At 38.1% G+C, this 24,071-nt stretch overlaps 1 protein-coding gene across 3 annotated transcripts in view; it reads right to left on the reverse strand.

The window, feature by feature from the left end:
• The window catches only part of LOC105473635 (dishevelled associated activator of morphogenesis 1), a 180,744-nt gene that overhangs the window by 40,788 nt on the left and 115,885 nt on the right, over window positions 1-24,071 (reverse strand). For all 3 annotated transcript variants that reach the window (XM_011727500.2, XM_011727498.2, XM_011727499.2), the window contains exons 4-13: window positions 15,135-15,206; window positions 9,893-9,987; window positions 7,141-7,474; window positions 6,418-6,528; window positions 6,202-6,305; window positions 4,923-4,989; window positions 4,583-4,700; window positions 4,014-4,152; window positions 3,670-3,728; window positions 280-467 (exon numbers count right to left, since the gene is read on the reverse strand). In XM_011727500.2, the coding sequence (XP_011725802.1) occupies window positions 280-467; window positions 3,670-3,728; window positions 4,014-4,152; window positions 4,583-4,700; window positions 4,923-4,989; window positions 6,202-6,305; window positions 6,418-6,528; window positions 7,141-7,474; window positions 9,893-9,987; window positions 15,135-15,206 (1,287 nt within the window). The remainder of the gene's footprint in view (window positions 1-279; window positions 468-3,669; window positions 3,729-4,013; window positions 4,153-4,582; window positions 4,701-4,922; window positions 4,990-6,201; window positions 6,306-6,417; window positions 6,529-7,140; window positions 7,475-9,892; window positions 9,988-15,134; window positions 15,207-24,071) is intronic.

Here is a 24,071-nt window from a genome sequence, read left to right on the forward strand (position 1 = left end):
CACCATCACAGACAGTCTGGTTTTCATGAAGTCAGTTTTCACTTTAAGAAGCTAATACAATTTCCTTTGCACTTAGATTTGTATAGTATTTTAAAATGCACCCCCCAAACCGCCTCCACTGCCTACATGATAGCAGAGGGAGTGAGTCTCCTAATTGTGATTAATCATGAGTCATTTCAAATTTTATTCCCCCAGTATGAAACTGTCTACTTAAGGGTGAGGGGCTCTAGGGTCAGTGAGGCCTTGGCAGCTGCCCGTGAGCTGAGCGGAAGACCTCACCCTGCTGAGCTCATGAAGCTGTGCTGTGAGGTCCGCCACCTGCTGCTTGACTTGCTTATGCTCAGTAGTCTCCTTTTCAAGTTTCTCTTTCATTTTATTTAAGGTCTGCATCATCTCTTCCTTCTCTTGAGTCTTGGCATCACACTCTCGTTCTTTCTTTTCCAGTTTCTGTTGTAGCTCATTGTGCTCTACACGTGAAAACAATTGGACAAGAAAACAGGAGAGTCTTCAAAGCTGAAGCATTTTCTCTAAAAAAAAAAATTGACTGAGGATGATGGCAGAGATTATGAGGATCTTTATTAGGTAAATATTATTTCTCTTCTCCATCAAAGGGAGCAACTCAAGGCTAAACGATGTTTGTACTTTGAGTAGGCTTCGGATGAACGATGTTATTAACTACATTCTGTAAACAGACTGAAGAAGAGAGTCTACACTCAACAGTTCTAAATACAAAACAAAAGTCTGAGTGACTACTTGTGGAGGAGAATGGTACCTGTTTGGTAGTTGATTCAGAATCTTGTCATTAATATGGTTCTTTAGCAATACGAGGAAAAAAATAAATATTCAAATGGCCTCTTTTCACAAATTAGAAATGAGACAAAGAGTAGTTTGGCTTTTATGAGTTAGGTTTGCCAGCTCACGTCCAACCAGCAGAAAGGCTGGAAGGGAAGATCTTACTTGTGAGGAAGAGCTGCCTTCAGACCCAGGGTTTGTCCCCAGAGGGAGTCACTTCTCCCATCTACCCTCAGAAGGCTACTTGAAGTATTTTATGCTTTCAGTAAACAATTATTAAGACATATGAAAGCAAATGTTATCTCAGTATTAAATATCTTAAGGGGAGTGGTGTCAGTAGAACGCGAGAATCATGGTAACATGGGGGAGAAAAACATTGACTCTCAGCTATAGTTTTACTGACTTCCTCAATCCTGCTATAATAAAACAGGGCATCCAATTCAGCATAATGCATATTCACATTGCCAATGAATATAAGCTTGCTGAAAGGCGTGATGAATTTTGGAAAAGAGAACTAACAAAGTTTAGGCTGCGGATTTTTATTTCAAATACATGGCCCCAATTCCTATTCTTTTTATATCAATAAATCCACTAGAGGTATAACCCACTGGGGCAGAGCTACACTAATAGAGCTGGTCTCTATTTCTGAAATTTGGTAACACATTTAAATTCTTGTTTTCTCTGTCTCTGACCTTCTCTCTCCTGAGTTCCCCCAAATTAGAGTTTACAGAGAGGAGTTCAACCCACTAAAATCCTTGGATTTTGCCAACAATCCACTTCTACCACTCTGTTGCTGCTTCCCTAACTTTTCTAGAAATACATCTAAAAATGACCTCTCTAGATCCCATTTTCCTTCTTTTATCTCCATTTCATTCTTCTTTCACAATTTTAGGACTAGAAACTTGCCTTCCTCTCACTGGTCATTAGCTTTTGATGAAGCTGGCTGTATTTCAGAATTACCTGAGAAGTTTCAACATTTCAAGACTCCCCAGACACTATTCCAAGAAGTCTATTTTGTATGTAGATGATAGGGCTTAGATGATCCTGATGTATGCCAGGTTTGGGAAGCTCCAGCCTAAATGACTCTCTCCACAAATGGTATCTATTTACCACTCAGTCACTAAGCTTTTATTGAGCACTTCCTGGGTGTGCTGCCCTAAAGAGAATTCTCCCCAAATATTCTCTACCTTTTAGGTCCACAGAACTTCTGTCTCCTTATCGCTTCTACACTTGGACTACTTTATCAAAATATGCCCTCTTTAATACAATTTTGTCACCTGAAGCTTCTAGAAAAAAAAAAAAACTAACGTTTAACTATAATCTTTCCTCTTTTAGACTCTACCCATGATTTCACTTTAAAACATGAAAACAACCTGTTCCTCCCACCGACATTGGTGATTTTCTTTTGCACCATCTCAGCCACCTAAATCCTGCAACAGTGGCTATCATTTATTGTGCAACTAGTATGTGCCAGATACTATGCTAATGTTCTTATATTTGTTTTGCCATTTAATCTTCACAACCATGCTGCGAGTCAGGATTAATCCTCAGGTTGCAAAGGTGGAGACTGGGGGAGAAGAGAGGAAATGACTTAGCCCATCTACACAGTTAGTAAGGGGGAGAGTTGAGACTCCGACCCAGAGCTCAGCACAGTGTCTGACACGTACACGCATTCAACAAGTATTCACCGAATGAACGAATGAATGAATGACTCGAAAGCTTACATCCTAAGTGCTCTCCTCAACCTGCACACTTGAGTCTCCATGCTCTAGAGTGTATTCCTAAAATATCCACTCATTGACTATTTTCTTTTTCGTTTAATCCCTTTACCCTGATTTTTAGTCAATGTTTCTATTATTTTTGTAGCGGTTTCTTAAATTTTTAAAAAATGCATGTGCAGTATCACTTATTTGAGAGCAATCTGAATACATATGAGGAACTCGAAACATAACAGCAGTTAGTTCACATTTGGTATTTTCTGATATCAGTTATGGCCCTGCTTTTCTGCTCAATGGAAATGTGATGACAGAAAAGGAAATGCTTAGGCATCTCTTGGACCTGCTTTTCAGCACATTAAATATTGGGGTGAACACTATTGTATTTCATTGGCTGTGAGTGAATAACTTGGAAAAGGAAAAGGAAGTCAGTTAACCAGTATGGTGAGAGCATGGTGGCTGGCAGTATGACTGTTTCCACAAAGGCGCCAACTTCAATTTGCTAATATTTTAAAACAGGAAGGAAAATTACATACATTTCTCTGTATGGCTGGCACACTGATGGACATAAATGTCTCTCCTATCATATGATACTGAGAGATAATATCAAAGACATACTCAAATACACACTAATAGCTGGCCAGCTAATGTTTCATAACACATATCTCAGCAATGGTCACTGATTTTCTGAATGACTTCCCTTTTTATAACTGGTACCAAATCAAGGTCATGGACAGAATTGGATTACTGAAACCAAGTGACCTGTTCTTCTCTTTTAAAATTTTGGATAATCCCTCAAGTCCCTTATTACATTTCTTAAAACCCAGTATGATTTAAAGAGCCACGACGGAGTAGGGGAAAGGTTTGGATTACTAGTAGTTAAGAAAATTTGATTTAAGGAATACTGAACAGCAAATGCTATAAGCTTTTCAAAATATTTACATGATTATAATAAAAGGATAAGATATTTGAGAATCAGTATGACAACTAAAATAGCTCAATTTAAGAAGCCCAGTGCAAAATTCCCTTAAAAGATGGAAAAAGAAAGGCTGCTTGCACCAAGTCAAGAAACATCAATGTAAATTTTCAAAATATCTGGAAATCAAGGTCACCCAATAACCAATAACACAGCCTCTTCTCTTATCAGGCCCTTATTATTTACCTTTTCTCATTTTTTCCGCTTGTTCTTTCCACTGCTTAACTTCGTTTTCATTAACCAACCTGTATAAGAGTTCAAGGAGCATTTATTAAAAAAAATATAAAAGGTCCACTGCTAACTGCATTCTCCCTAGGTACAAAAATAGTCTACTGCAGAGAAAATCCTCAGTGCATGCTTGAAACCCATTTAAGACCAGATGTTACTTAGATATAGTGCAGGTGTATAGTAACTCATATTTGACCCCTAGAACATTTCGGCTCTCCCAGCTGTTACTCTGAAGTTGGATAAAATAAATATCTTACATTGTCACTATTATCTCACAGGCAGCAGAATAAGAGAAGACTTACATTCGTACGACATTCTTAATATTAAAGTTTTCCAAAGGTGTGGAGTCAGGGTCCTGTCCTTTGTCATTCTGGATAACTATCTGCTGTATAATTCTATCTAGTAGTAACCAGTACTGAACAGTGTTGCCACTCCTCTTGTCTAAAAAAGAAAAGAAGAGTGAAAAAAAATCTTCAAGTTGTTTCTAAGCTAGGACAAATATTTGTCAGTGCTGGTCACCCTTTAGAGCCACCGAACCAGAGAGATGTTTGTAACATCTGCACCAATGCTTCCCAAAGTATGGAATTTTGACATGCAATGATCATTTATTTGATTGAGAGGCACCCTCAACCCCTTTCTAAACAGATTGTAAGGCATACTTTTTATTTTTAAAATCAAAATTTTAATTTGTTTCATTGAAAAAATTTTGTAACAACCCTTAAGCCATGTAGACACACATACTGGGCTGTCATAAAACCAAGGCTTGGAATCCCTGGTGTGCATCCAATGTAATCAGCACTGTGCAGGAGCCAGAACCCTTTGGCCAATGTCCAAACATTCAGAAGCACACATGAGTCACAAACACACTTACAAGGCATTTGGAGGCAGTGGTGCAGGATGGACATGAAATGTGGGTAAGCTTCACTATGTGTCAGCCTCTTCCTGGTCAGCTCAAACATCTGAGTTGCACTTTTTGTGTCTATGTGAACCTATTTTATAGGAAAAAGAAATCAAATCAAACATCTAAGTTCCTCAATTCCCCCAGTGTAAAGTAAACTCAAAGCAAACAGAAGCTAATCCTGCCACTTAGGAAACAAAACAGAGCTTTGATTTTGCTTTTAGGCAGAATTGGTCCATGTGGACTCTACAACACACAAAGAGAAATAATGTGAACTGATGAGTCAAACCAGAATAATTGTAAGCATACGAACCAGTTCAAATCTTTTGGCAAATTCTAGTTCATCTTCATTTCGGAGCATTTCAAAAAAGTCTAAATGCCTGAAAAATAATGAAAGAAAAATTATTAAGTAGAACATCCTACAAACACAGGTGCATAAGACCGAGGACATTAATACCATGGTTTTTCCTGACTTTTCAGAGATATCTCAAAAGAAACAATGTAATAAAATTTGAATGCTTCAACTTAACTACGTTCTTTCTAAGAAAAAAAGACATCACCTGAGTGAAACAGATCACAATATGAGAAAAATTTAAAAGTCTAGGATGCCTAGCCTATAGTAGGCAATTATTAAATTAAAACTAAATTTAAAAGCAATCAAGTTCAGATTCCACTATGGATTCCCTTTATAGAAAAACATGCCCATATACCTATACTTAACTTCCAGCTGAATTAAAGCTCACAAAAGAAATGATCGTGCCATTCATTTATTCAGTCACATATTTAGTGAACTCCTACTATGTATTCTACACACCCAGGATACATTTTATGTAAAGTAAATAGAAAATGATGGCAGGTGAGGTGAATAATGTACACACAGTGGTTAGAACAGGTCTCTCTCCAGGGAACTAGGGAACAAACAATTTGGACATCTGCAAAAGATCTTTCGAAGCTGAGGAAATAGCAAGTGCAAAGGCCCTGATGCAAGAGTGTTTTTGACATGTTCACAGAATATCAAGGAGAAGAGCATGCTGGAGTATATGAATATACAGGAGAGGAGAGACGTGGTAGAGAAAAGCTCTGAAAGCAAGTTGGGATAGCTTAGACATAGTGAAATGATAGCAAACAAGGAAACAAGCGAACAAGGTAGTGGAAATTAACATTCACAGAATGCCTATCAAAGGGGCTAAGTGATTCCATAGGTTTTATAGTCAGTTCTTACAACAGACTTGGAAAATAATTGTCATTATCATCATCACCACCAGCACTATTTTTTTGCAGTTATAAAAACAGCAAAATTCAGAAAAATTGAGTAACTTCACCAGGATACACAGGAGTAAGAGGCAGGACTAGGATAGGATATGAATTCAGGTCTAACGCTAAAACCCACATTAAGTTCTCTACATAATGTGTTGCTTCCCTCATCAACAAAGTCTTACTATAAAGACGTCATTAGCTGAACTAACATTCTGATACAAGCTCTTTATGTTACAGACAGGGCACAAGTAACCACAGGCCAGCACTTGATGAGGCACTGCATTACACAGATAGAAAACACCGAAACTTTCTCACATCCTAACAGTCTGACTTACCTATCTAATGTTGAATTTTCGTGTTCCCTTAATTTATCTATTACAGGTTGAATTCCTAACATCAGAAATTCATAGCGAAGATGAAGTCTAAAGTCCAAACTCTCCTGAAAATAAAAGGGCAATAAAATATGTATTTGTGGTTTTTAGACTACATAATAATCACTTTTTATAAATTATTCTTTACTAATATATTTTTAATTTGTGGAAGGTTCTTACCACTCCTGCACCTTGGCTGAGCACTGCATTAATGAAGGACATGATGGCAGTCTTGAGACTCACTTCATCTCGATACCGCCCAGTGCTTTTATCCAAGTCGTTAATTAATGTCTATCAAAAATACAAATATAAAAACAAAGGCCTGAAACATTACTAACCTTATGCTCATTTTATGAACTTTTTTATACTCAAAAATTAACTTTTAAAATCTTATGTTTAGTCAGGATTACACTGACCCATAGAAAGCCACCCTTTTTCTCCTTAAGAAGAGTCCTAAAAACTCTAATTTCAAAATTATTACATCATACATACACGTATACAAAAGCCTTCGCTTCATTACCTCTGCTTGCTTTTTACATCTGAGTAATATAGTGAAATATGAAAAATTATTCATATTGATCCTAATTCAAGAATGGCAAGCTATAAAATTTTCAGGAAACACTCAGTTTGGTGGGTTCAAAAGATGTGTGCTGTATGACATGTAGGATGAAAGGCCACATTTTCAAGTTCTGCAAATCTAAAGGCCCAGATTGATCAACTATTGAAAGTATACTCTATTCTCTGGTTCTTAAACCTAAGAAGAAGGGAATGTTTAAATCACACTGTGAGTAATCACCACAAGGGGACATCTCAAGTAATGTTCCCCCTTCAGGGACAGGAAAAGCACGTGTTTGAGCAGACTTTAAAGAAGGGGTGAGTGAAGAAGGCTAAGGGAACACCCACCTGAAAGCGGGTCCTTTCGCTGGCATACTTCTGGTAGTGCAGCATGGCCTGCAGAACCTTCTTGTGGCCCCCGGGAACCAGGCACACGGCGCCCAAGATTTCCAGCACGGCCACCTTTGTTTTAATGTTCTCTGTGCTCAGACTCTGAGCAATTACATTAATACTCTCAGAATGAGCCAGGACATGAGCCCGGCCTTGAGAGTTGTTCATTAACGCCTTTATACAGCCAATGAGAGAAGTATGTATTCGAGACTCTGAGGTCTCATAGTCCATGGTCTTTAGAAAGTTGAGGATACACGACAGGCCATCCAAGTCGATGAATCTGGTTACAAACCTGTCATGAAGAGAAGCGCACCACACTTAAGTGCCTTTGGGGTTTTATAATAGCCCCTAATAGAAAAGTCTGGAGGGTGGGGGAAAGATTTAGTTCCTAACGTGCCAAAAGCCCTACATTGATGAAGCCTTTTTAATTCTATGCCTCTTCCTTGGCACAGACCCAATGGTCAGGTCTAACCAAAAGTGTGAAAAAAAAACCCCTCCATTTGTGATAAACATATCTCAATGGGTACAAAGAACCAAACAACAGATCGTATATTCATAAAAAATCAGAAGCAATGCAGTGAGCCGAGATCGTGCCACTGCACTTCAGCCTGGGTGACAGAGCGAGACTCCGCCTCAAAAAAAAAAAAAAAAAATCAGAAGCAAGAGAATACTCAGAAAACATATCTTGTCTTAGATTAAAATCATCTGCTGCTCCTGTGTTATTTAGTACACAGTTCTCATGCCCCCTCCCCCCATCCTTTTTTTTTTTTTTTTTTTTTTTTTAAGAGAGACAGGGTCTTGCTCTGTTATAGCTCACTGCAGCCTTGAACTCCAGGGCTCGAGTGATCCTTCCACCCCAGCCTCCCAAGTAGCCAGGACTACAGGTGCATGCCACCGTTCCCAGTCAATTTTTTTTAAACTTTTTTTTTTTTTTAAGAGACGGAGACTTGCTATGTTGCCCAGACTGGTCTTGAACTCCTGGCCTCAAGCAAATCTTCTGTCTCAGCCTCCCAAGTAGCCGGCATAGTGAGTGACCATGTCTGGCCCATGTGCTTTTATAGGTTGACTGCTGACGCACTTTTAAGTGCTGATCACTGATCCAAATACCCTATCAATGAAAGTCAAAAGCTTCCTTAAATTCCAGGATATTTAGGATATTTGCTTGTTGAACAAATGATAATCTACATCCCAAAGATTTTGTAACAAAACTGTTCTCTTATATGACATGCTGCATGAAATCCCAATATTCTGTATACACTGAATACAATAATAATATGCAATAATAAAGCAATACTTTATTATTGCATATTAACGTTATTAATATTTCTTACACTTAATGTTAATCAATGAGACTAACTCACAATGCACATGTACATATTAAAGCTATCGAAAAGTTCAGAAGTAACATAACCTGTTTATGTCATAATTTTCCAAACGTATTTAGGCTTGGATATCGATTGACATCTGAGAGTGCAGAACACAATTGAGACAAACGCTGATATAGTTAGGATAGTCTAGATCTCTGTCACACAACTACACAGTATTTTTCATGAATCAGACTATTCTTAGTTTGCATTTTATAGTCAAATAAAAAAAGGGAATCTTTATTTTCTAGCCTTTTCACCCAACCACATGACCCAGATATAGCCAAGCTCGTTAAACCAGTTGACTTCATTCATAGTACCTGTGCTCATGAAACGTACTTATAAGAATCCCAACACCTCACCAAATCCTAGTGGCATTAAAGGAATGAAAGTGCAGGAGGCACAACATAGAAGCTGATTATCAGAAAGGAAATGAATCACTATAGCCAGAAAGTCTACCCATCTTTAAAAAAAAAAAATAGTTGTATTGAGAAATAATTCACATGCCATAAAATTCACCCTTTTAAAGTGAACAATTCAGTAGTTTTTAGTATATTCACAGAGCTGTGTGACCAACAACACTAGCTAATTTTAGAACAGTTTAATCACCCAAAGAGAACATTTTCCCCACTTCCTCAGCTCCTGGCAACCACTAATCTACTTTCTGTTTCTATGGATTGGCCTATTTTGGAAATTTCATATAAATAGAATCATACAGTATGTGGTCTCTTTTGTTACTGGCTTCTTCCACTTATATTTCAAGGTCGTTTCATGTTGTAGCATGTATCAGTACTTCATTCCTTTTTTTGTAGCCAAATTATTTTCTATTATGTGGATATGTAACATTTCATTTATCCATTCATCAGCTGATCAATATACGGGTTATTTCCACTCTTGGCTATCTGAATAATGCTGATATGAACATTTGCATACACGTTTTTGGGAGACATGTCTTCATTTCCCTTGGCTATATTCCTAGGAGTAGAATTAGAGTCATATGGCAACACTATATTTAACATTCTGAGAAACTGTTAAAACCCTTTTCCAAAATGGCTTCACAATTTTACATTCCTAGCAGCAATGAATGAAGGTCTCAATTTTTCTACATTCTTGCCTACTAACTTGCCATTGCTAAAGTCTCTCTTTTTTTTTTTAAGCCATCCTAGTGGCTGCCTGCATACCTTTTCACAGAAGAAAATAACTATTAAATGTTAATGATTAAAGTATGTTATTCATGGTTTAATTTTATGGTTTTAACTTAAAACTTCCTAGAAGGTTTGACTATTGCAAAAAAAGGAAGGACGGGGAGAGAAAAAAAAAAAAAGTGCCCTCCAGGGGAAAATTACCTCATTGGTTTTGTCCTCAGTGCTGTCTTTAAACTCTCTATAGTTTTACTTCTCTCTTCTTCTTCTTCCTTCTCTAAAGCCAGCAGAGATTTTCTCTATGCAAAGAAAACAGAAGTTACTTCTTCAAATTCTATTTTTTAATTACAGTGCAAACAAGACAAACCTACAGGTTATTTGCTACTATCACTTTAAATATAAACAACAAATCTATGAGTAAGTAAGTTAAGTCCTTCAAATTTTAAATAAAGCTTTAGGGAAAAGTTTAGAAATCTTAGTAGAGATGATGTTGCCCAAATGTTTGTATAACTATTCTATAATTACCCTTTGATGTAGATACTACTATTTGTATTTGATAGAAATAAGACTGAACCTGTAGTTGAATACAACATTCTGGCAATTAAAGATAATACCATCACATTATTAAAAACAGGAGGTGGGCAGCAGTCCTCCCACACTACCATTCCTATTCCTCAGCCAAAAAGTGTGATCAAGACCAAAGGGATTTTGTTACATCAAATTAATTTTAAGAAGAACAATTCATTTAGAGCTATTACCAGGATAGATAATTCCTTCAGAGTAAATGCTTAACTTCTAGAAATTATTCAATATCATTTAGAAATCAGGATATGGAGTGTGTGTGTGTGTTTCTACCCAGGGATCTGCTAGAGCAGTGCTTCTCAGACTTTAATGTGTACATGAAAATCACCTGAGGATAATGTTAAACTGTGGAGCCCGGTTTTGTATGTCTGGGGTGAGGTCTGAGAAGTTGCACTCCTGACAAATTTCTAGGCAATGCTGATGCCGCAGGAGCAAGGTTCTATGTAAGACTGTGGTTATTATAAAATTGTGAATGCCAGTAAGGTGTCAAGTCCTTTCCATTCCCTTTGACTCTCTGATCACCCGGTTGTACTAAAGTACCCCCAGTCTTATGACTCCAGGATCCTCCACTCATGGAGCTCCCGGTCCCTTTTCTTCATGCTATTCTGAACACATGCTTGTCTATTTTAATCTTTTTATCTATTATAAATTCTGATAGAAATGCTTGGCTGGGAAACAGATTGGGGTGACCGTATCGAAAAAAGAAAAGCTTGATTCATATCCATGGGTCTCAATGACCCAGTCTTAGCCTTTCTTTCGGGACCATAAATCATCAAGGGTGACAATCAATAGTATCAGCATTAAGTAACTAAATGTTAACTAAAACCTAAATATGATTTCATAATGAGAAGGGTAAAGGTCAAAGCAAAATAAATATAATACACCAGTATCATTTATGGCAACTGAAATAAAACCCAGTAGTTTTTCAGTTTTTAAAATCTTGTTATTGTTTCTGTAAAGTTGTCCTCTTGCTGGTGATGCTCATGGACAGCTGTAACCAGGGGATGGTGAGGAAGGAAGCTGGGTGCAGAGACAGCCAATGAATTCTCCCAAAGCTCCCAGAGACCCATCCCCTGGAAAATTCACACAAATCCAGCCAAGAACATTTAATCTCCAATGATACAACTGAACTCATTTGGACTCTTATGAAATCACTTTGAATCTGTAGCTGAGAACCAAGCCTTTTATGAAGATCATTCCTTGTTCCTATGCTTGATGACACAAAACTATCACCAAATTAATGACTACACATTTTACTGTGGGTCACTAGTACAAATAAAACTGCATGTATTTATCCTTTTAAAAATCTTGGAGAGGGCGGAACACATGAATAGCAGCAGTCTATATTAAGCTTCTCCATACTAGAGTTGGGAGACTTATGAAATGTCAAAGAAAATTAAATTGGAACTTCCTTTCCCAATACTGTGTAAGGAACATAACCTTTCTCTCAAAACAGAAGAAACTACAACATTTTCTATGTGTGATATATTTTCTATGTTCAGATTTGGTTCTGAGGTTATATTTATTGTGCTGAGACAACTCAGGATATGTAGCTGAAGTTGACGTTCTAAATGTGACTTTTCAAAGTAAAATAATTTATACAAAATTTAAAGCTTTCAAGCCTCACATTTAGGAAGAAGGTTTAATTTGCAGCTTTTAGTAGATAAGGGAGATGCCTACATTTCTGAAGATGACTACTATGCCAAATATCTGGTACGTACAGGCCTTGTGGAGGCTTCTTTGAATGCTCTATGCACTTACTAAACACGTGCTCACATGAGAAGCAGACAAAGGATAAAGCGCATCCTTGCAGAGGGTCTTTCTGTCAAAGCTGCTGAGGTGTACATTGGAACTGACAGAGATGCACAAATGTGGCCCAGAAGTCATTCCTGCTGGGAGTCTGGAACTTAGCTCCCGTTTGAATAGTTTCTTTGGTGGGAAATCAATAAGCCAGGCCACTAAGCATACTGAACTTCACCTCACAGTCTTCTTTCTTGAGAAAGCATGGAGAAGCCACATATAAAAAAGCCCAGGTCCTCCTAGATGTTAGGCTGCACTCCTTTATTATACTATTTTTCACTCTTTAAAAGACAACAGATCACTCAGGGGTCCTTTAAAGAACAAAGCATTCTTGTAATGAGGCTTACATAAAGTAATTGAACTTGTTCCACAAAAGGCTGGCTTCACAGACTAGTAAGTGCTGCTGTTTTCAACCTGGACTGTTTATCAGACTCTTAAGGCATTAAAGAAAACAGATGCCTATACCATCTCAGAAAAGTCAGCCTTGCTAGGCCTGCAGGTGGGGACAAGGTGGGATAACCAGGCCTCTTTCACATGCCACAGGGTTTCAAAAACTGAATGAGTGAGAGGCAAATTGGAAAGAAGTCTTTGGGCTCAGACAGGTAGGTTTAAATTCCCAATTAGATGACCACCTCCTAATTAGATAATCTTGGGCAAGGTAACCTTTCTGGAGTCTCAGACTCCTTATTTATAAATAGCATTTACAGCATAGGATGCTGGTGGGACCTCAAACAACATATAAAGTGCCTGTTACCCTGCTTGTCATGTAGTAGTTGCTGCTGATTCTGCAGACAATGGGTGATGACAATGTGGACAAACACTCCTTCAAGAATGCCCTAAGCAGAGAACCAAAGAGTCTAGCTGCTGGGCCATGAAAGGATCTGGAGGACTTGTGTGCCTTTCCATGGCCCCAGGTACAATATTTCAGGACTTCTGCTGTGTGTTATCAAGAATTCTCCAGTACAGACATCTTAGTGATTAGCCAGAACTATGCAAGGCGGTGGTGGCAATCAGAATGTTGAGAGAAACAGAAAACCCAGCACAGGGTTTCTGGGCTCATCAGATCTCCTTATTTCCTGAAGTATGCAGGAATTTTGAGGCCTCATTAATTCATGGACCATTAATGCCTTTTACCTTTGACCCTGGAAAGATGCTGGCTCAGTCCTAAAAGGAACATTAGAAAGCTTTCTTAGGTGTTTGACACAAAAAGTGTAACAAAGTCACTGACAATTTAATAGACTTGTGGTGCTCTTGGGAAGGATTTTGGATTAGGAACCAAACACACAGCAGTTAAAATGTAGAGCACTCAAGAATGTGGCAAAGAATTGTTCAAGGAGCTGGATGGAGGAGAGAGGAGGCTCTTAAAGATGGGCCACATGTTGGCACATCACGGACCCTGTAGCACACAAATGAGCCAAGTCTACTCCAGACAAGGCAGGGATTAAGTCACTAAAGGAAAAATTAATCTAACTGTCCTATACATGAAGAAAGGAAAAATCCACATAGTACTTAGTATTTCCCCATTTATAGAAGGGAATTGATTAACAAATAAGCAACTTCTCTTGTTAGATAACAAACAATGCAGATTTAATTAGAAAGAGAAACAATTCTTTTTTTCCTAACAGCCAGGAGCAAGAATTCAGAAAATAGCCTTTATATGCAGGAAATATAAATGGCTCCGAATTATTATTGCTTAGGCAGATGCACAGAAAATCCCTGGTGGTCATCACAAATCTCACGTTCTGTTAGCATATTCACACAAATGCTGAGATCACCCTTTTCTCATCTTTGGCATTGTGTGAGATGCCTTGAATAAGAAGGATTTGGTGGTTATTTTCTGTCCATTTCTGCTACGCTTTTAGACTAGAAACCCTTGGGGAAAAACTTATGTAGTTTCTTCTACAATTTTTATATATACATATATATATATAAACCAGGCTGTTTATTATTCATTGTATGACAACAGAAGAAGCATCTTCTAAGAAAAAAGCTAAAAAAGAGGAAGTTACTAAAAGTCAAGACCTCTAAAAGTTTAGGAAACATGTGAATGACTCACATATTCTAATCAGTTTTTAACTATTCCAGCAGCAGGAAAATGTTAGGAGACCATTTAAAATGCTTGTTTTGAATGATAAGAAATTTATTCTCCATAAAAAGGGAAGGCAGGAAGGAGGTAGAAGAAAGTGTTTTTGAAGCTATCATCTACTTGCATGTTATAAACATGAATATAACAGATTGACTCTTAGAATCATGAGTGTGCCCACTGAGACAAAGACTGCATTCTACTGTGGGCAACCTCTAAATCTTATCAACAGGGATGGGATTTAAGCTACTAAGGCTCAAAGGTTGATGACTTATTTTCTGCTGTGAATTTTAGCTGTGATGAATAGGTGTCCCTCAAGCTGCTGGCAATGCTGACATCACAGACATCCATGCACTTAGAATTCGTATTTTAGGCATTGAGAATATATATCAAGCAATTACTGAACCAACAATCCATGTACTAAAGACTTTCCAAGGACATCTCAGCACTACCATTATGATGCCTTTTCATTAAACCACTTACTTCATGAATTCCTGACCTATTATATGAGTAAAAGAGTACTTGGTCCCCTGTAAAATCAAGAAGCCAGGAAATAACCAAGTTCTCAGTAAGAAAGAGAATGGGAGGAATATAGTAAAAAAATCACTTAATCATATTATTTTAAAATGGTATTAACTTTTAAAATAGTGTTGCCATAACCAAGCTGCAAGTGACTGGTAAGAGCAATTGCAAGTTAAAGTTGAATACAAGCCAGATTTCAGACTACATTTTCACTTACAACATTAAACTCAATTATATTTTAGTGTGTGCTGATTTTATTTAAAACATACTGGAAAAATCACTTTGCCAAGTATCCCTCCTACCCTCTTTCCTTTCCCCAGCATTGAATGTTTAGGATTGAGTTTGGAAAGGTACTGACATTTGGTAGGTCATACTCAATCGAATTTATTGTGCAACTGTGTACTTTGTACTATACTTGCATTTTAAATGGTGTGTCAAAGAACATAAAAGTCTACTTACAGCAGCCATGGAATTGAGCTGATCAATGTAGAATTCAGGCCAACTTGTAGCTCCCTTGTTTTCTTCTTGGTCCTAAAAAGGGGGAAAAAAAGTGACATACCACCCAACATACACACACAGCACCTAGAAACACATCCGACTTCCAGAGCACCCAGACAATGACCCACTCAAGCCTTGAGAAGACACAAAGGTAGGACATATTTATTTTTAAATATTGGCTTTAAATGATTAGACTGCCTACTTGACTAGGGTGGTCTTCCCACCTCAATTTCCACAAAGAATGCTGAAGTGTGAGTTAGGTGTAACAAGGGGATGTTTTCTGAAGCGTGGATCAAGAAGAATTTAAGTGGTGCAAAGTTGTTTTCCTTCAGGGGCTATGTCACACTGGACAGTACTGTTAGACTACACACCTGGATGGAATCCATGAGAGAAGGAAACTTGCCTTAAAGGTGACCATAGGATTCAGCCAGTTATTAACCAAACTTTTCCCGTTAGTGTATTCAGAATCCAGCAGGCAGTAAAAACTTGAAGAAGAGTTTCATTTGATGTGGCAAAAAGTAAGTACTGCTTCAGATGAAGAGGTAGAAGAAGAAAGCCTGACACTGAATGGAAGGTAGTAAAATGAACTCACATTAGTCCGAAGCGCAGCCCTCATGCTGTGATAGCTTAGGAGTTTTGATAGAAAAGGTAGTGCCTCTGAGTGGAAAAGAACTGAAACCCAAAGAATTCAGGCACCAATTCCTAAACTGTCCCAGCTAGCCTTGCCTCTTACAGAGCAGGGTGACCTGGAGCCAGTCCCTAAGCTCCCCAAGGCTTCTGTGGATGGGAGATCTATGCCAATCTGAAGCCAAATCTCAAAAAAAAAAAAAAAAAAAAAAAAATCAGTTATCCGTTGGCTGTGGCCTCTGCTCCACATGAACACTGAGCCCAGCAGAAGATGGCACTGCAGTCAGGGATTTCTATGCATGTTTGCACATCTATGTGGCTGTGAGTCACTTGTGTGATCAAACAGACCTGAAAAGGAAAATTTTGGTTATTTAGCTTCACCTTCAAAAAGCACCTGAGGACAATCGATATCCCATCCCAGTGGAGAAGAGGCTGTGCCATGTACATGCAGCTGCTGTCTCATAATGAAGTAGTGACTACCTCCTATGTTTTAACATCTTTTTTAGTAGCGCTGTATATCCTGATGTCAGAATCCCAACCCTCAGGAGAGTGGTTTCAAGGTGGGGCATTTAATTTCAGTCCTATACTGTGCCTTGAAAAAACACTTTCTGTAAGCAAATCTTTCCAGACAGGTCTACACAGGTGGAATAAAAGAAATGTAATTTCAAAACTATTTTTTAAGTAGTCACAACAAGGGGGCAAAGTAACTATTGCTTACAGTGCCTTAAAAGCTGGCAGTAACTGATACCTCAACTCAGGCAGTTGTGTGAATTTCATCTGGAGACTGAACAAGCCAGATGATGGGGACTAAGAGGCTTTGAAGTTAGACTGGATTACACTCCCATGGTTTCAAAACGTTTAGGAAATCTGATGAGTTTTTAGAAATAGGCCTTGATTATACTTTAACATGTTAATAAAATAGCTATAGTGGTAGTATAAATGCTAAACCCTTCTTTCCTCTTAAAAGGGAGTATTAAAATTAGCAAAATCCCACTCTTACCAATGTATTTAACAAGCCAAAACTCACAGTGATATTCAATGGTATTTGAACCTATAAAACGAAGTAGAAGGTGCCAGATCTCTCCATTCCCCCAAAGTAGGGCAAATTTCCAAAACTAAAACAAAATCAAGTCGCATGTCTGAGGTCCCACAAGAGCCTGTCTGTTGTAAGCTTAATATTTAACAGTTACAGAAGAGAGATCATTCTTGAAACTGAAGATTGGTACACAGAGAGAAGTCTACAGTTTGGAAATGTTTTAATAATGCAAATAGATTAACAGTGCACGTAGATACTGTCATCAAAATAAGGGGAAGAAGGCTTCATTTTTATTTCTCATGCCTCAGTGCTGAGAAAACCAAACAAGCTAAAGCTAAAGTATGTGAATGTTTCTTGTAAATGTACTAACGTGATCCTCAGAGTTCTGAATTTGGGCAATGTATCTCCAGTTTCCACTGTGCAATACTGGTCCCTGCATACAGATGTGTGCTGCAGGAGCCATGTGAAACTCCCATCTCTGAACCAAAACTCTCCTCCTCCTCCTTCGTGAGGCATTAAGAGTCTGTAGCTCTGTAGAAACATAGGCCAGAAGGAGATGAATGCAATTGTTCTCTGGTAGGAGGAGAGGAGAGGGGGGATCTGAACATTAATTTTATTATTTCTCTAATCCAACTCTTCTTTTTACCTTAGGAGGTTGATAGACACCTATAAGAGAATATTCATGGACAAGATTTCCTGCTGGATGCAATTCACCTTGACACTTCTTGCTCTCAGCCTGCACTAACTACTGTTTTAACTTCTGTTCTAGATTGTATACTTTGCTCCTATTATCCCAAATTCTGTGGATGGGAGAGCCCTTCGCCAGAAAAGAGAACTTGTACAGTACAAAGTGCCTTAAAGAACACTGACTTTTGTTTTTTTAAACATCCAACTCTTTTAAAAGATAAAGAAACACACAGTCTTTCTAGTTTCACCTCATTTCCAAATAGTACATTTTTCATTCCAAATTTCTGGTCAGTGGCTAGTAAAAAATTCTAAGAGATCCTCTCTCATCCTCTTTAAATGTACAAGGATGCATTTATTTTTCTCAACATCACTTTGCCCATAAGAATAAATTTTACATTGTCTCTTAGTTCTCCTTCTTACTGAGGTAGACATTCACAGCTATTTCTGGGACTTCACTATCATCTCTATCACCTCCAAGATGACTGTGATACACTTCTCTCACTACCAATAGCATCTGAACCCTTAGTCACTCACTAGCTGTGTGACTCTTAAGTAACCTCTTTGTGACTCAGTTTTAGTTTCCTTACCTGTGAAATAGGTGCCTGCCTCCTCATAGCATCTTTGTGAGAACTTAAAAAGTTACAACAAATAAAGCAAGCACTGGGAAGAGTACACACAAAACACGCTCAATAAATGCTACCTCTGACGATAATGATACTGTTCCAGAGTCTCCAGTTATGGCCATTCAGTGTCCTTGTAACTGGGACTATAAAAATTACAGCAACCAGTTTGGAAGCAAATTTTGCTAGTAATTGTTCACATTTAAAATCCATATAGCTTTTGCCTCTGTGAGTTTACTTTCAGGAATTTAGCCTATAATTACATGTTCACACTTGCGCAGATATATAATCATGAACATTTTTCACTGCAGCACTGTTTGAATTAACAAACGATACAAAGGGGAACAAATATATATAGAGAGGGGCTAGGTGCAGTGGCTCACACCTGTAATCCCGGCACTTTGGGAGGCCAAGGTGGGAGGATCACTTGAGGCCAGGAGTTCAAGATCAGCCTGGGCAACACAGCAAGACTCCATCTCTCCAAAATAAATAAATAAATAAATAAATAAATAAATAAATAAATAAATAAAACAATGAGCCAGGCTTGTTGACACATGCCTGTAGCCCTAGCTACTCAGGAGGCTGAGGCGGGAGAACTGCTTGAGCTTAGGAGTTCACCAGCCAGGGTGACATAGCAAGATCCTATCCTCACACACAATAAAGAAAAGACAAGCAAATATGTTGTTGGGGAGAGAATGTTTCAGAATATCATCTTTCCCATCTATAAGGAAAAATATCTATACACTACACACAAACATTTCCAGAAATATAAATAAAACTTAACAATGGCTACCTCTGGATAGCAGAAGGAAGGTTTTTTTTTTTCTTTCAAACTTGTAAACTTCTATATAATGTAAATTTTTATTTTACCTAGAACATACACTATTTTTACAATTAAAATAGAAGTTAAGTTCTAAAGCATTATGCACTGTCAGGACAACAGCTTTCGTCTGTCTGATGTTCAGGGTGACATGGAATGCATCAAGACCCTTTGGCATCTGGAATGTCTCTGTCCTCCACTCCTGGGGCACCCCTCCACCTCCCACAGCAAATAATTTAAACCATTTCTCTACTAATTGTCTTCTCTTACTGGATTTCTATTTTTAAAACTCACCATAACCTCAATATCAGCTGTTTATGCAGAGAGAGAATCTCTGATTTGGGACAAGATTTGTATACCCAAAGCATGCTAAAATGTTCAAAATATCTACACTCATATACTCAGAAATTTGTGTGACAATTTATTGGTAGCAGCTGAAGTCTTCCATTGATATAAGTGAGACTCAAAATACAGTTAGAAAATTACGTCTTTAAAGAAGAATAACTTCTTCTGAAGTTAGCACAGGCTACTTTCTTAATAGGGTCATTTCCCAAATAATAATATAAAAGTATGTCAGAGATTTTTTTTTTTTTTCAGTTTAAGATGCTCTTAGTAAGGCCTGAAATAAGCTATGCAAAAGGTCAATCAATTGTAAAGGACATGCTCTGCGGTTGTTCACCAGACCACAAATCACAGGCTGAAGCAACATTCATTTGGCCAGCTAAAGCCATAAATCTCTATGTGTGCTGTTACGAATCGAGGAGGTTCTTAGATAATATCTGCCAAGGAAGAAAGACACACTCTTTAACTGTCTAGACTGGCTGAAACTCTTCTAGCAATGTATAACAATACCATCATCTCAAATATAGTGGAGATATACTAAGGCTTAACCAAACAAATGTCAACAGCAGGAGTATTGTTTCGGTATGACACAAAGTAAATATTATTGTGATCATTTTCATTACAGGGGAAAGGCAAATAATTGCTAATAAAAACCTGTTCTCTTTGCAAAGAACATGCTTTTAGAAATTTCAAGTGAACTGTAATCATACATAGAATGAAAAAATTCTATCCATTGTTAATAAGCAAAATAGTCACCTTGTTCATTAATTAGTCACTACTGGTCAGGCACGGTGGCTCACACCTGTAATCCCAGCACTTTGGGAGACTGAGGTGGGTGGATCACTTGAGGCCAGGAGTTCGATACAAGCCTGGCCAAATGGTGAAACCCCATCTCTACTAAACAAACAAACAAACAAACAAAAATTAGCTGGGCATGGCGGCACATGCCTGTAATCCCAGCTACTCAGGAGGCTGAGGCATGAGAATCGCTTGAACTGGGAGGCGGAGGTTGCAGTGAGCTGAGATCGCACCACTGTACTCCAGCCTGGGCAACAGAGTGAGACCCTGTTTCAAAAAAAAAAAAAAAAGAAAGAAAAAACATGTCGCTACTATTCTAGGTAACACCAGTCCAATTCCATACACTAATGAATACAACAAACATTAAATAAATTCACTCTACCCCTAAAATTTATAAAGAAACCTAGGCAGAAAAGAGCAGATAGGCCAAAATAGTTTATTCTGTTAGGCTATGTCTCCACGATGTGTGGCATCTAAAAGAACTCTTATGTTAGAGAACAGGTGCCAACATGAGACCAGGTCTAAGCAACAGGGAATGAGGAGCAGAGAGGATGGAAGATGTAAAAATATTTGTGGGAGGCCTTGCTAATAATTTCTGCTAACTTCCCCCTCTGGCTCATAACAGTATAAACAGCATCTTCTCAAAGATGGCTATGATAAAGTGTGGAACAATCTGAAACAACCAAGGGTCGCAAACTTTTCCTGTAAAGAGCCAGACAGGAAATATTTTAGGCTTTGCAGACCACACAGCCTGTTGTAACTATTCAACTCTGCCATTGTGTAGTACGAAATCAGCCACAGAGAACACTTGAATGAACAGGCAATGCCACATTTCAATAACACTTTCTTTACAAAAACAAGTGACTGGCCAAATAACCCCATGGGCCATAGTTTGTCAACCCCTGTGAGCTAGATTAAGCTTGGCTCTCAAGAGGGCTGGATTATATCAAAATCCTAACTTGGTCACCAACTATTTTTCATGCATCAAGCTGCAGCTATAAATTAAGATAAGCTCATAAAGTGTTTGGAATTTGCCCAGTAACCTGAACTTTTTCTAGAGAAGCAGTAACCTACCATGCCTGTGAAGTGCAATACCTTCTTGCCAAGCTCACTGCTCCTTGAATCTATATTTAATCCTACTTTTTGAAAACAGCATAGCATCATTAGGTTCTTTAAATCCTGACATTTGCCGCCAACTCTTTCCATCTTACTCTTCCTTTTTGGGGCAAAAAAGTAGTAGGAGATTTAAAACTTGGAGTTTGGAGACTGTTGCTTTCCTCACTCCCTTCAATACCTAACTTTAACCCCTGGTAGTGGGTAAAACTATATTCTATATCTGAAGTTCGCCAAAAGAAGGGCAATTGGTTTCAGAAAATAATTCCTGTGTTGTCACATTCCAAGATAGCCATGTGGTCCCTGGGACTGCCAATCCTGGTTACATTTTTTGGCTACTGCCACAATTATATATCAAGTACGTCTGTTGCCAAAATCCGGTTGGGCCCACACAAAGAATGATTACAGAACAGTGGCTTCTTCATCTGCCAGGAAATCCAACACCTCCTCCTAAGCCTCAGAATGTCAGTCATTTTTCTGGAAAGACTGAATGATGACTTGCAATAACAGTGGCTTTCATGTGTAGCAGGAGAAATCATGGAAGAAAGAGTAAACCTTCTCCATTATTCCTAATGTTTTAATAAAACATATGCATGTTTTTAAGCAAAGCCATCATAGGATTATACAACTGGTCTTTGACCTTAGAGACAACCTGGGCTGAGTTTCCTCTCACAGGGGTCCCTTATAAGGTTACCAGTAGGTGATCCATCATCTGCTCTTGAGAAGGCTTCCAGAGGTCCACAATCTTCTGGGACAAGCACTCTCATGAACTGTGAAAAAATTCACCCGACACTGAATTGACAGATGTCTCCTTGTAACTTCAAGCACTTGTTGGCCTTAGTTTGGTCCTTGGGAACTGCATGGAATAAGTCTAATCTCTCCTATGAACAATGACCCAGCAAATATTTAAACAATTTGAATAAAGTGATTATATCCTTCCCAAATCTTCCCTTTTACAAGCCAGAAATTCTCTACTGGCTGTATAACACAAGTTTATCTTCCTCAATTCATAAACAAATCTCAAAATTTCCATAAATTCATCATACCCTCATGTCCATTATTTGCAGGGATAACTTTAACAAACATAACTAAGCTCCTATAAAAGGACTATTTTCACATATTTGTATTAGTATTCACAGTTCTATACAAACTCTACTGAGAGGGAAGATTTCTATCCAAAATGTCTCTCCAATAAGAACAGAACAAGCTCTCACTCTGATAATCCTCACAGATAACATTTATGATTTAGAATAAAAGACACGTCATATTAAGTGGAGGGAAACATGTATAGTCCTTGCTTTATTAAGTATACATATTTTAACAAAGTTGGCCATAAACTAAATAGCAAAATGGGTTTTCTCATTATAAGACTGAGGATGCTTTACCTCTAAAATATAAATCTTAGTTAACAAAATTGAAACTACATGACTAGGACCTTGACTCACCAGCTGTCAAGAAATTTGGAGGGACGTTTAAGTCCCTTTAGAGCATTGTTTTTAACACCTCCGGATGACTTTTGCTATCTCCACTATTCTCCTGTATAACCATCCGTTCACATGTCACAGGACTTTCTTCCATGTATTCATATGAAACCTGATACCTCCTCTGACCCTCAGGGCTCTGCTCCTTCCTTTTCTTTGGTTTATGCACGTAGAAAGACTAGTTGAGCCAATAAAAAATGCCATGTTTGCCCAGAGAAAGCCTCTTGCTACCATATCACGTATTCAAAAATAAAATATACTTGAGGATTTCAGATCACTTAGAATCAGTTAGCTCCCGCTTTATCAATTCTCTAAGTTTAAAATTCCGTATTGGTAAAGAATAATTTTTTAAAAGCATAGCATGAATCCATGTCAAATATTTTACTAAACTTGCTAATAAATGAGAGAACTAGGAAGATGTTACAACTGGTTCAAAGGAGAACCCAAAGAGTAGACTTATGATAAGCATCATGATATTTGAAAGAGTTTACAAACAGATGCAAAACTGGCCAAGAGGGCAACAGTCAATTGTATCAGACTCAATTTGCCTATCATGGATAAGAACAATTGGAAGTGCTATCAGGTTTTTAAACAATAATTGACAGATTTGTGAAATAAGCTTGAGACAAAAGTAGAGATGACTCTGAAGAGTGCTATAGACAGGATATTTCGTCTATCTGATATTTACTCCATTTCACTATAACTGCAGCTTAGCAAAATAAAAGATGCATGACTAGTACTTCCTGGTTGAAGAAAACACAATCTATAAAGGTATAATGTAGAGGCCACACTGCATGACTAACACTCTGCTCTAGACTCCTCGCATCTAACTTACCTAAATGCCCAGGCTTGCCCAAAGCTCTTGCTCAAGAACATCTATCCCATTCTGACCATTACACGTCAATTCTGTCTATTTCTGTTGCCCTGCCTAGGCTGCATGGTATGGTTTCTATCTGTGCATCACTGAGTCTCAAACTTGAGACCACTGAGCTCCTGACCATTCCATTCCATCTCCCTTGGAAGGGAGCACTTGGTCCTCTATCCCCCTCAGGAATTTGTTGGTTAAGTATTTGGGATATTACTAAGTCTTCCTGCACTATTGATTAAAAAAAAAAAAAAAAAAAAAGCTGTGAACTCAGTGAGGTTAGACCCTCCAGCCAGAAAAGAGGCTATACTCAACTGCTGCTCCCTAACAGTTTGGTCTAGACCTGGATGCCACATTAGAGTAACACACAGTCTACTAAACCTCCCAAAGACATGGCAGAATTTTAAAATCTAAATACTTGTGTAGACAGCCAAACTCTGTGGCAGCATTAATACTACACTGCTAAACACAGGGCTTCTCAAGGGCAGGATAGGAGCAGAACTGTTTTC

The sequence above is a fragment of the Macaca nemestrina genome, chromosome 7 (assembly GCF_043159975.1).
Source record: "Macaca nemestrina isolate mMacNem1 chromosome 7, mMacNem.hap1, whole genome shotgun sequence".
Classification (NCBI taxonomy): Eukaryota; Metazoa; Chordata; class Mammalia; order Primates; family Cercopithecidae; genus Macaca; species Macaca nemestrina.